General features: G+C 41.9%; 2 protein-coding genes across 2 annotated transcripts in view; one reads left to right on the top strand and one right to left on the bottom strand.

Moving 5' to 3' along the window:
• The window catches only part of LOC145391018 (cilia- and flagella-associated protein 161-like), a 74625-nt gene extending 70037 nt beyond the window's left edge, over positions 1 to 4588 (bottom strand). The window contains exon 1 of the mRNA XM_080265751.1: positions 4520 to 4588. Within this exon, the coding sequence (XP_080121877.1) occupies positions 4520 to 4588 (69 nt within the window). The remainder of the gene's footprint in view (positions 1 to 4519) is intronic.
• Positions 4589 to 4887: 299 nt separating this feature from the next.
• Positions 4888 to 11181, top strand: mRpL54 (mitochondrial ribosomal protein L54). Its single transcript, XM_080265792.1, has 4 exons — positions 4888 to 5029; positions 6676 to 6725; positions 8069 to 8204; positions 11029 to 11181. Exons 1-4 carry the CDS (start codon positions 4903 to 4905, stop codon positions 11139 to 11141), a joined length of 426 nt encoding a protein of 141 aa, XP_080121918.1. The 5' UTR covers positions 4888 to 4902; the 3' UTR covers positions 11142 to 11181.
• Positions 11182 to 12299: the final 1118 nt, after the last annotated feature.

The raw sequence follows: 12299 nt of genomic DNA on the forward strand, positions 1-12299 counted from the left end.
TTCCGCCGCTAGTGTTTCCGCTGCAGGTGCTTCATCAGCATCTGCTGCCGTGTCTGCCTCTAGTTCCGCTGCTGCTTCTGCTTCTGCGGCCGCTTCTAGTTCTGCTGCTGCTTCTACTTCTGCGTCTGCTTCGGCCTCCGCCTCAGCTGCTGCAACAGCCGGCCAGGGGGAGGGAGAAGGTGGAGAGGCTGAAGGAGAAGACGGTGGAAAGGGAGGAGATGGAGAGGAAGGTGCAGAGGCTGAGGGAGAGGTAGAAGAAGGTGGAGAAGAGGGAGAAGGAGGGGAGGCAGGAGGAGAAGGAGAGGAAGGAGGAGGAGGAGGAGGAGAAGGAGAGGAAGGAGGAGAAGGAGAGGAAGGAGGAGAAGGAGTGGAAGGAGAAGGAGGCGAAGGAGGGGAAGGAGTGGAAGGAGGAGGAGGCGAAGGAGGGGAAGGAGTGGAAGGAGAAGGAGGCGAAGGAGTGGAAGGAGAAGGAGGCGAAGGAGTGGAAGGAGAAGGAGGGGAAGGAGTGGAAGGAGAAGGAGGCGAAGGAGGGGAAGGAGAAGGAGGCGAAGGAGGGGAAGGAGTGGAAGGAGAAGGAGGCGAAGGAGGAGAAGGAGTGGAAGGAGAAGGAGGCGAAGGAGGGGCAGGAGTGGAAGGAGAAGGAGGCGAAGGAGAGGAAGGAGTGGAAGGAGAAGGAGGCGAAGGGGGAGAAGGAGAGGAAGGAGGAGAAGGAGAGGAAGGAGGGGAAGGAGAGGAAGGGGGAGAAGGAGAGGAAGGAGGAGAAGGAGAGGAAGGAGGGGAAGGAGAGGAAGGGGGAGAAGGAGAGGAAGGAGGGGAAGGAGAGGAAGGGGGAGAAGGAGAGGAAGGAGGAGAAGGAGAGGAAGGAGGAGAAGGAGCCGGTGAGGGAGAGGGAGAGGGAGAGGAGGGTGGAGAAGGTGAAGGACAGGAAGGAGAGGGAGAAGGGGAGGGAGAGGAAGGAGGTGAAGGACAGGAAGGAGAGGGGGAGGGAGAGGAAGAAAAGGGGGAGGAAGGAGAAGGTGAGGGAGAGGAGGAGGAGGGAGAAGGAGAAGGTGAAGGGGAGGAAGAGGGAGAAGAAGAGGGTGAAGGTGATGAGGAGGAAGAAGGTGGAGAGGAGGAGGAGGGCGAAGAAGAGGAGGAGGAAGAAGAAGAAGAAGAGGGGGAAGAAGAAGAAGAAGAGGAGGAGGAGGAGGAGGAGGAAGAAGAAGAGGAGGAGGAGGAAGAGGAAGACGAAGAAGAAGAGGATGAGGAGGAAGAAGACGAAGAGGAGGAGGAAGACGAAGATGATGAAGAAGAAGAATCAGAAGAGGAAGAGGAAGACTCAGATGAAGAAGACGATGAAGACAGTAGCAGTAGTAGTAGTAGCAGCAGCAGTAGCGAAGAAGATGACGAGGAAGACAGTGACGACGATGATGACGACGACGATGAAGAAGAAGATGATGAGGAAAAGGAAAATGAAGGAGGCGAGGAGGAAGATGATGAAGATGAGGATGAGGAAGATTCAGACGATGAGGATGAGGAGGATAGTAGTAGTAGTAGTAGCAGCAGTAGCAGTAGTGAGGAGGAGGAGAGTGACGAAGAGGAGGAGGATAGTGAGGAAGAAGATGATGACGACGAGGAAGAGGATGAAGACGAAGACGAGGAAGATGAAGAGGAAGACGAAGAAGAGGAGGATGAGGATGAAGAAGATGAAGATGAAGAAGAGGAAGATTCAGAAGAGGATGATGAAGAAGACTCCGACGATGAAGAAGACAGCAGCTCCTCTTCTTCTTCCTCATCCTCAGAGGAAGACGACGAGGAAGAAAGCTCAGATGACGAAGAAGACGATGACGAAGACGAAGAAGAAAAACATGAAGCGGAAGGAGAAACAGCAGCGGAAGTAGCGAGAACGTATAACAAACCCGAGAAGACTGCGGATCAAATGACGGAAGAAGAATTACTTTTTAAATTCAACAGGGACTTCGGCAAGAGATTATACAAGACAACTATTATCTATCCTGGCAATAAAAAGCAGTATTGATTTCCATGACACACACACACACACACACACACACACACACACACACACGAGTAAAAAGAGAAACGTTGCTTTAATGTGGTTTGGAACTGTACATATTAAGGTTGTCCCGTTAATTGTACAGCTAAGTGTGTACATAATAGAGTATTTTTGTATGTGCTTTTTTGTCAGTGTTTAAATGTTGCCTTGTATGTTGCTCTTGTCTTGCGTTATATATGTTTATGTTTTCCCTGTGACAAGCTAAGGCTTTAAGTAAGATTACAAGAGGTAGCCATAAAAAGTTAACGTTTTCTAAGACGTATTTATGAGAGAAAATTGGCCCTTTTTAGCGGAAACTTTAGCATATAATGTTAACTCTAACGTGACACTACTTGTAGCTCATAGTATTTGTCCATTTCATTATATAGACAACAATACTTCATGAGTTAGATACCGTATCAAAAAATTACTGGTCATCGGAGTTACCAAAAGGCCAAATTCGGGGATCATCAGGTAGCCTTAAATATTACTATAAACGAAGTAGGAGAGTAGACGAGATTGGTTGGCTATTTCTGGACTTTGTTATACCCCCTGATAAGTGTCTTGCTCTTAATGGCCTACAGTATAACTCAATTTTTCTTCTGTGTTCACGTAAGCCCACAGGTTTAGTCAGAACCTTTGAGTCGTGTTTTAGTAGGTATATAGGCTAGGAAACGCCGTAGCAGGTCTTCCATTGCGATTTGTTTTGCACAGTACACGTTATTTTTCGGTTTTTATGTTATTTTGTCTTTTTGATATAGACGTGATTCGTATCGGTAACATTAGAGGTTGTTAGGGTGGAATGTGCCAGATAATCGTTCGTAAGAGTTGTTACGAAATTTTCAAAAGGCCGGGCTTGTTACATTTCTTCATGATGTCTTGCTTTTACGGCACTATCTCCGCCAAGGTTTGTCTGCCCGTGTGTCAGTCTGTTTGTAGCATTGTGGGAAAACTGAATGCTGTAATTGTACCAGATTTGGATTAGTTAGTGAGGACCATCGGAGGAATAGGTTAAAAGAATTTTAACCAAGCAAGGGCAAAATCTATAGCGTAGGGAAGGGGTTGTCTTGGCGGAGATATGTGCTCTGTGAGTGCTCCTGTTCACAGTTTTTGCTTTGTATATGTGAATTCCAGTGTTGTCTTATTTGTACGGTATGTCTTGTGTCAGCCGATGTGATGTGTTTTTGTAGTGAACTCATACGAAGCCATCAAGACGGGATGTTTAGTAAGAGTCGGACTGACCCACATTACACGTATGGAAATCAATGTAGAAAGTTATCGTTAAGCAGGCAGTTGCACCAAGCCACAGCTCTGTTGTGTCAGGCTAGACTTATTACTCTTCTTTTGTATATTATGACCACGAAACGCAAAATAAAAATGATGACTAGAAAGTTTTGTATGATTTTCCTATAAAAGTAGTGAAACACATTCCAGCTAATTGACTGAGAAACGCAACAGACTACATAAATCAGATATGATGTGCTCCTTCCCACCCATGCATGTAGCTGGGAAACTATGAGTAGCCTTAAAGTGTAATGCAAGTCACCCAAATGAATGAGTTTTCATATCAAATGCAAAGAGTAACAAAATTTAAAATATACTTACGTTTAAGGTATACATGGGAAGATACATCAGTGAATAAAGTATATAAGCAAAGTTTCCTGATGATAGAATGGTAAATATGTGGTAATAGAAAGCAGGACAGCATTATAGACTGCAGTGCATATCTCAACGAAAGTACTGATAACTTGGGAAAAAGTGATTGTTTCGAGATATCGATGTAAAAGGTATACAGATTACCAATACAACAAAAAAGGTGGTGGGTCTTGCCACACACCTTCTTCAGCCAACATGTACAGTACATACATTTAGTGATCATATATTCGTGGGTGTAGTCACACGCCGTTTAATAAGTTATATGTTAAAAACGGTAGAGGTATTTGTAAGGTGTTTTACATCCATACTCTTGTAAGTAATACACCTTACGAATACCTCTATAGTTTTTAATATGTAGTATAACCTATTAAAGGGAGTGCGGCTACACCCACGAATGTATAACTTCTAAATGTATGTAACTATTGGCTGAAAAATGTGTGTGGCAAGACCCACCACCTTCTTTTGTTGTATAAGTACTCCGTATACCTTAATGTAAATTAATGTACCACCTACAGCGCACAAAAATGAATGAAGATGAAATTTCCGAGAGAGAGAGAGAGAGAGAGAGAGAGAGAGAGAGAGAGAGAGAGAGAGAGAGAGAGAGATACGAGTATATGTTGGTTATTGCAAGGAGTGAGAAAGCAGGACGAAATGATCTCTCCTTACCTCATGCCTATTTTTATTTTTTTTCCGTGCCAGATACTACATACTAGAACTCAGAATGAAGCATATAAAATTCCTCTTTATAGAGTGGCTACTGCCAGGTGCGAGAAAGTAGGACAACATATTTAAGTCAGTGCATATACGAAATAAAGATAATTCTCAACTTACTTCCTCCCTAAGTCTATTCTCGTACCAGTTGCCTACTCGCACGCCTGAATGGTACGCATTTCTGGCCATTGTATCCCGGATTTCGCGTTATCAAGTAGCACGAACCCTTTTATCCACTTCTCCCAAATTTGTATACTGTATTTATATTTTCGCCGTAACCATGACGACGGTCGGGTATGAAAGGCTACTCGGGTCAAATCCGAATAGCTGCTAATTTGCCACTGGAGCTTTTGCAGTTCAGAAATAAAATAATGTATTACTGACGTATGGGTAGCATTTCCATTACTTCATCGCACAGTTTTATATATCTTTGTATAATGCATTGAAATTAGCAAATTGTTCTGGTCGTGTGTCGTCTGGTCGAGTCGGATGTAAACAACAACATGGCAGCGGCGGGTAGAGTGGTCTGTGCTCTTCCAGTGTTACGTACCAGCCAAACGAATGCTCTCAAAACATTGTTTTTACCAACATGTTCACATATACAGCAGATGAATTACGCCAAACCTTTGGGTACGTGAATAAACTGAATTTACTGGTGAAACAGAGGCTATCTGAAGTGACGTTCTTGCAGGCACTGCTCTCATAATTTTGTTCCATATGAGTTAGACTACAGTTTTTCCGTAGTTTGATGGTAGTTGTTCTTATGATCATAACTTGTGGTTTAACTTTTGTTTAAATCTCTAGACTGGTAATTTCAAAACAATGTCAGCTGGAAGACGTGGAAAGCAAGTGTAATTAAATTTCACTGCACTCCATTGATTGTCAAATGTACATTAACTTGAGTTTGTGTCTTCGGACTTTTACCAATGCTTTAAATATAGTTGACCTACCATGCTGACAAAATTCTTCATGCCCTAAGGTTTTTAGTGTCATCATAATCAGCATAATGACAACCTACTGTATTACAGAGCCTTCTACATTTCTCTCCACTCTGACTATCCAAAGCCTGGAAACTTCACTCCCCCTTCTAGTTGTCTGCCTTTAGTGATATATTCAAACCAATTTTAGTCCGTACAGTTTATTACTAGTATAGCACAGAATATACAAGGGAATTTGGTAATCCTTACGGAGACATAGGGCCACCTTATTCAGCAGTTTTCTTGTTTTCTCTTTACCATTCCTCGTCATGAGATTCTTCAAGGGTTTTCGTAGTGCAGTTTCAAGTTTCAGTATTTTTTATTTTTTTTACAAGTGGTGAAAAGCATTGTAAAAAGCGGTGTTTGTTTACAGATGGATGCCATCTTATAGTGAGTGAAGACAGACGAGTACCATCGTAGAACGCCAATTTTGAATTAAATTACCTTTATAAGTGCCCATTTATCCAAGCCTAACCCATTTTATGCTAACCTTACCAAACTTATCCTAACCTAAACTATCCCATATATAATCATAGGAATTTTCCACTGTTTATTGATTGATTCCCAACATACTCAAAAATTCATTTCTATATGCCATTACAAAGTCAACTGAATCAGTTCAGAGGTAGATAAAAAAAAAATTTTAAGAGTTGGTCTTATGTCTCCATAAGGATTATCTTTCACAATAGTACAGTTATTAAAATACCTGGTGTTACAGTTGATAGAGCACTTGGGTCAGTGTGTGCTATAGCCTACATGCCATATTTCAGTTTTGAGATGTAGCCGCAGAGGTTTTGTCTATCATTTAGATGCTACCAGGGATGTAGGTCAGATTCCAACCCTTCAGTGTTCTTGACTGATGGTAGTCTTATCTTGGCCTTTGTGCACTGAAGAGGCAAAATGGGTTTTGGCTTTTTTGTTTTTGTTTTTTTTGATGTACTAGTATATACCTTTCATTTTAAATCTATCTATCTATCTATTGCCAGACGCCTCAATCCCGTTTGGGGTGGCCACAAACAATTCGCCTCCAAGTCGCCCTGTCCCCCGCCATTTCACTCCCCTGCTTCCACCTTACACCCCCCTCTCTCATATACCTCTCCACCCCATCTCTCCATCTCATCCTCGGCCTCCCCCTCCCTCTTTCCCCCTCATCATTATTGTAAAAATGTATTACATGAGAAAGTTGACTAACCCCATGCAGAAATATATTGGTATAGAAGAGGTGCTAGATAGCCTCATGAGCTGATGATAATACAGTACAAACCCGTAGTATTACGCTCAGTGTATATTATCTTACAGGTGGGAAGAGGGGAGCCAAAGGGAGGATGGGACCAGCTGTAGAGAAGGTGGTAAGTAGCCTGATGAGCTAAGGTTTAGCCCAATTAAAAAATAATGATAAGTGTTGAGGAGGGATGCCTTCATGTGGTGACATTTGCCAGTTTCTTGTCTGAGCAGCCTAATACAGTATGAACAACAAACCAGTCATCATCCATACTTAAACCATTTATAGGCCAAATCCAGTTTGGGTGTCTTAACCTACTAAACATATATACAGATTCAGAGAACAGTTTTCACAAGTTACATTGATTATGTCATATTGCAAGATGCTAAAATTACAGCAGACTCTTGTTATGCAGTAAGTAGAGTTTACGACAGAAAAAGCTAGGACTTTTTTTTTTTTTTATACAATAGCATTTTTGCTTATACAGTCATTGTGGTCCCCTACAAAGCCTCACTGGTCAATTTACGATCACTATTTTTGCTCCTGTGATAGCCAACATGCAAACTTACAGTAATTTGTTTCAAGACAGCCTTTGAACTTAGTCAGTGTCAGGTGTGTGAGTGTCAGTGATGGAACAGTAATGTGGTACTGGAGGTCAAGCAGCAAGTGAAATGAAATTACTTGCAGTATAAGTGACCAGAAAACGATTTTAGATTTATTTTTTGGTTGTAAACACCAAGTGGAATAAAATAACTACCAGTTGAAGTGAGTTGGAAACTCGTTGTGAGACTTAGTTGGGTGAATAACCCTTGGCCAAAAATGTATATATAAATCGTTATTTGATGGACTTTTTTCAAACATTAATTCTTAGTGTAAAATAAGTGTGAGCTTTTGTGATTTTTTTTCTTCCCCATAATTTAGCTGCTCAGTGTTAGTTTTTGATAGATATACTAGCTCAGTGATATTTTTTGCTAGATATATTAGCTCAGTGCTATTTTTTGCCAGATGTACTAGCTGAGTTATATTTTTGCAAGATATACTAGCTTAGTAATATTTTTTGCCAAATGTAGAACCTAACTGACAGGGTACGTATTAGCTTTGGTAAAATTTTTTGTACAGAGGAGTGCAAGGCAAGGGTTTGACACCCCTTTTTGAACCTGGAAGTAATCAGACTGTATGTTAGTGCATATTGGTGGATGGTTATGTTTGTGAGGTGGGGCTTGAATAGTGAGTCAATAAGTTTGGCCCTTTTTGTTGGGAAAAGAGTCAGTTAGTTCTTCCTCTATTATATATATATATATATATTTTTGCTTTCTGGACCCTACCTTACCCCACCTTTGGTTGGCAAAAAAAGAGACGGAATGCTGACAATGATGATGATGTTTTTGATCCTGATTGCTAGGGATCTGATATTTTAGTGAGTGAACCAACTAACCAAGCACAAACTAAAATGTATCATCCTCTCCTCAGCGCCTGCCAGTTGAGACCGACCCTGAGAAGCTGAAGAAGTATGTGTGTGGTTCCCATCCAGTAAAAGAAGGCAGACAGGATGTGGAAATTAAGGCCGACTCAGAGTATCCTGACTGGTTGTGGGAATTGAGGATGGGTAAGATGAACAGATAGGAACAAAGCAGATCCAACAGTTTTTTTATTTTCCCTTATATCGTTTGCTGTTAGCCTTATGAATACATCAGACTCGATCTCATGTCATTTCCCTAGTCTCATCGACTTTCGTAAATCGATTTCTTGCACACCCATTTGCCGCATCTATCCACTTTTCTCATGACTTACCATGACTCCTCCCCTTTGCAAACTCATTCACATACACCCTTTTCAGCACTTTTCACACCCATTCTTCTCCAAAGAACCATACCATCTAAGTGTAGTCTCACAATTAGATTACCTGTTCCACAGCCTTCCTTACTCCAATACTTTCATGAATCATAGTGTTCCTTATCCTGTCCACTCTCTCCTTTCCAAACACATTCTTCAATAATCCCATCTCATCTGCTCTAACTCTTGACTTTTCATTCTTATGCCACACCAGAATCTTATACATTAAAGTGGGGACTAAAATATCTTTCATATAAAACAACTTAACTCCTCAAATGAGGTGATGTAACTGATTTATTGTTGCTGTTCTAGATTATTTTATTGGACTTAAGAGAACATCTATATAGTGAAGGGGTGATTGAAGGCAATATCTGATCCATGCAGGTCAAAAAGTCTCCCCTAAGCTGAACAGAGTTACCTGGTGGTACTGTAGTAAGAATGAAGGAACAGCACAAGAGTCTTGACCTGTGGGTAGCGGGAACTTGGCAGCTGCATCATGACAATGCACCAGCTCATACCTCGCATCTGATTCAAACTTTCTTGGCCAAACATGACACTCCTCTGGTTCATCAGGCTCCCTACTCTCCTGACATGGTTCCTTGTGGTTTTTAGCTGTTTCCCAAGCTGAAAATGCTGCTGAAAGGGACCCGATTTGAGTCACGGGAAGACATTATATGGAACGCGACGACCTAGCTGTACTCCATTCCCAAAAATGCGTTCCAGAAATGACAATGGTGGGACTACTGGGAGAAGTGTGTGCAGTCCCAAGGAGACTAGGGATTAGGGTTTCAGACTGCCAGGTGAATAATTCTATTTTTCCTGGCCAAAGGTTGGATACTTTTTGAACAGCCCTTGTATAATCCTTTTTGGCCCCATCAGGAGAACAGGGGCCCTTGGCTAGGCTAGTTTGTGGCTTATTGTGAGAGGTTAACCTCAGCCATCCCATGGATTTAAACCCTTGCAGGTTTCATCTGGTTGGAGCACCTTGAACCACAAGAGGTGTTATCTGGTAATATGGTGACCACTCAGCATAGAAAATAGGTTCCTGGGGTACAGGAAACCGTTTTTCTTGAGACTCATTGTAGTCACCTGTTGGCAGTACTGCATCAAGTGTGGATGGTGGGTGCCTCCACCTATCATACAGGCAAAAATAAAAAAGAAAATTCAGTCACAAGTGTTTCATAACTATGGTAGCTAGAAATTAAAACTTGGTAAAAATTAGTCACGAGTTTTCAGTAAATGAGTGTCGGATATTGAGGGTTTTCATGGAAGCTGATGAGGCCAGGGAACCAACAAGAGATCTTGGTGGTGGGTAATTAATTTAGGGAGGAGGATAATAGCACACTTTTTTTTTTTTTTTTTTTTTTTTTAAATAGTTTATTGACTATCTGGCAGGCAGTGTTCAAGGTAAAGTATAAGGGACTGAATAGGGAGGCTACCAGAGATCGAGCAGCACGGAGAGCCACCATTAGGCGACCAAAGCCGACGCATGCAAGCATGTTGGATCCTTTATAAACAAAACAACGAAACGAATGTGGAGCACAAATACAGTACTGTATAAAGAAAAATAAACTGATATTCAAAGATGGTTAGGCCTGTGAGTTGGAGCCAGAATTTAGAGACCTGGAGAAGTGTATGAATGTGTGTTTGACCTGTTCATTAGGCTTGCTGTTGATATTTCTTCCCGTTTCCTGCTTTCCGCACCGTGTTATACCTCATGCTGTTCTTAGGTGGGAATAACAGTTGAGGACGGTGATAGTGATAACGATAATGATAATGATGCATGCACCTTCACACTTTCATTTCTAACCTTTTCACTTAATGGCATCCCTCCATGTTACTCATTCACTAGTAGCTTCTCTATTCAGTCCCTTATCCCTGAGGCCACTCTGTATGACTCTGTCCCAAGTCTTTTAGTTTGCCCCTAACAACTTTACCCTCATCACTTATACCTCTCACCCTCTATGCCCTGTTGTCATCATCCCTCCTCTCCACATGCACAACCATCTCAATCTCCTCATCATCACATCACTTATACCTTCATGTCCTGTCCCTCCTTTCAACTCTTCATTTGCACTCCTAACATCCCCAGGCCTGTCATTCAGGAATGCACTACACATCCCTCTGATCACTCTCATGTCTCTGCATTCAGTCTGACAACTTATTTATTTTGTACATATTATGCTTGCTATTGCCAGATGATTTATTATAGCTAAGGGGAGCATTTTTTATTTAGAGGGGTTAGATGGTCTTATTAACCCTCTTGAGTGTAAGATTCCTCACCCAAGGTAAATATAATCATCAGGGAGCAGCAAGAATAAAGCAAAAGGGACATCATGCAAAGCCGGAGGGTTCACAAGTGTACATATTTCATCCCAGTCACTTGTGCTTGCAAGATTTACCCTTGACTTTAGCCTCTTCAGTCTAATGATGTGTTTTTCATGTTATTTTAGCTATCCTGACAGATTTATTATTTTTTCATGAATTAGAATTGTTGATTCACTGCAAGGTTCATAGGTATATTGCTGGGGAAGGTCATGATGATAATGGTGAGGAGGAGGAATGATGATGATGATGATGCATTGTTTCCCCACCAGGTAGGGCACCACCGCTGGAAGAATTGGACAAGTCAACTAAACAATACTGGCGGCGATTACGAAGTGAGGCCATGAAGGAAAACAACATTAGAAGTAAACTTAGAAAATTTTAGGTGATATGAGTGAAATGGTGTGGGAAGAACTGTAACTCTTGTGCATACTGTAATATATAATGTTTCAAAATAAAAGTTTGTATTGTAACCACGCATTTTAAATATCCTGTCTAATGTTAACTCCTTCATTGTGATGATGTAACCCAGGTCAAGGGGTCTAGGATAACAACTGAAGAGTTGTGAGGAAGAATGGGACTGGAGCATACTGGTGTGATGAGGAAGGGTAGTGTGAGATGGTTTGGGCATGTTGAGAGGAAGAAAAATGACAATTGGGTGCAGAAGGTGAGAAATGCAAATGTCAGGGATTGGGTTGTGAGAGGCAGACTAAAAAAGACCTGGGTCAAAGTCACAGACTGTGACCACGGGGATAAGAGACTGAATAGGGGGGCTGGGAAAAGTCGAGCTGCATGGAGAGATGCCATTAGGTGACCAAGGTTGATGCATGCTAGAATGTTAGAGACTATAAATGATATGACACGATTCATGTGTCTATTTTTTTGCCCCAATTTTTTTTCCTTTTACAGTTGATTTCAAAGCTTTACATCCTTTCCATTGCACTTCTTGTGGCTAGCATCATATTCTAGTGTTCACATATTGTTATTGCTCTGCACTCAAGATGGAGAGATGACAATTATAGACCAAATAAAGATGAAAAAGTTATGTCAGTGGCTAAACCACTGGCAGATTGAGCACCATCACCATCATCGTCCAAACTTCTTCCCAGTTACAGATGAGGTGAGAAGGCCTAGGGAGCGAGGGAAACTTGATACTGTAGAAGGAAAAACTAACCAATATTTGACCAGTTAAGTGAGCCACACGTTCAGCCATTAGCCATTCAAGCCCTTGGAATCCTAATTCTACACCACATGCAGAAACATCCACACTTATGCGCTTCCCAATGCACGTGCCCTGTCAGAGGTAATCCAGTAACTGTCACATCACTGAGAAGAACCAGATGCTAAACCCTTTTCCTACACACTTCCAATTTGTTGTATCCACTAATCAGTTCCCTAGCCTCATCAGCATCCTTGCCTCGATTTCCCATATTCTCGTTTATCATATCTGTCCACTTTCTTGGCCTGCCATGTCTCCTCAGCCTTGCTCAGACGGTTCAACGTAAAACTGCTGTCAGAGCCATTAAAAGCTCTGATGACGCCA

This window comes from Coenobita brevimanus, chromosome 16 (genome assembly GCF_032717465.1).
Source record: "Coenobita brevimanus isolate Jiangsu-jjx chromosome 16, ASM3271746v2, whole genome shotgun sequence".
Taxonomy (NCBI): Eukaryota; Metazoa; Arthropoda; class Malacostraca; order Decapoda; family Coenobitidae; genus Coenobita; species Coenobita brevimanus.

Coding starts and splice junctions, on each gene's coding strand:
- mRpL54 (XM_080265792.1), top strand. CDS start 4,903: ATGGCAGCGGCGGGTAGAGTGGTCTGTGCTCTTCCAGTGTTACGTACC. Junction 5,030..6,675: donor GAATTACGCCAAACCTTTGG/GTACGTGAATAA, acceptor ATTATCTTACAG/GTGGGAAGAGGGGAGCCAAA. Junction 8,205..11,028: donor GTTGTGGGAATTGAGGATGG/GTAAGATGAACA, acceptor TTTCCCCACCAG/GTAGGGCACCACCGCTGGAA.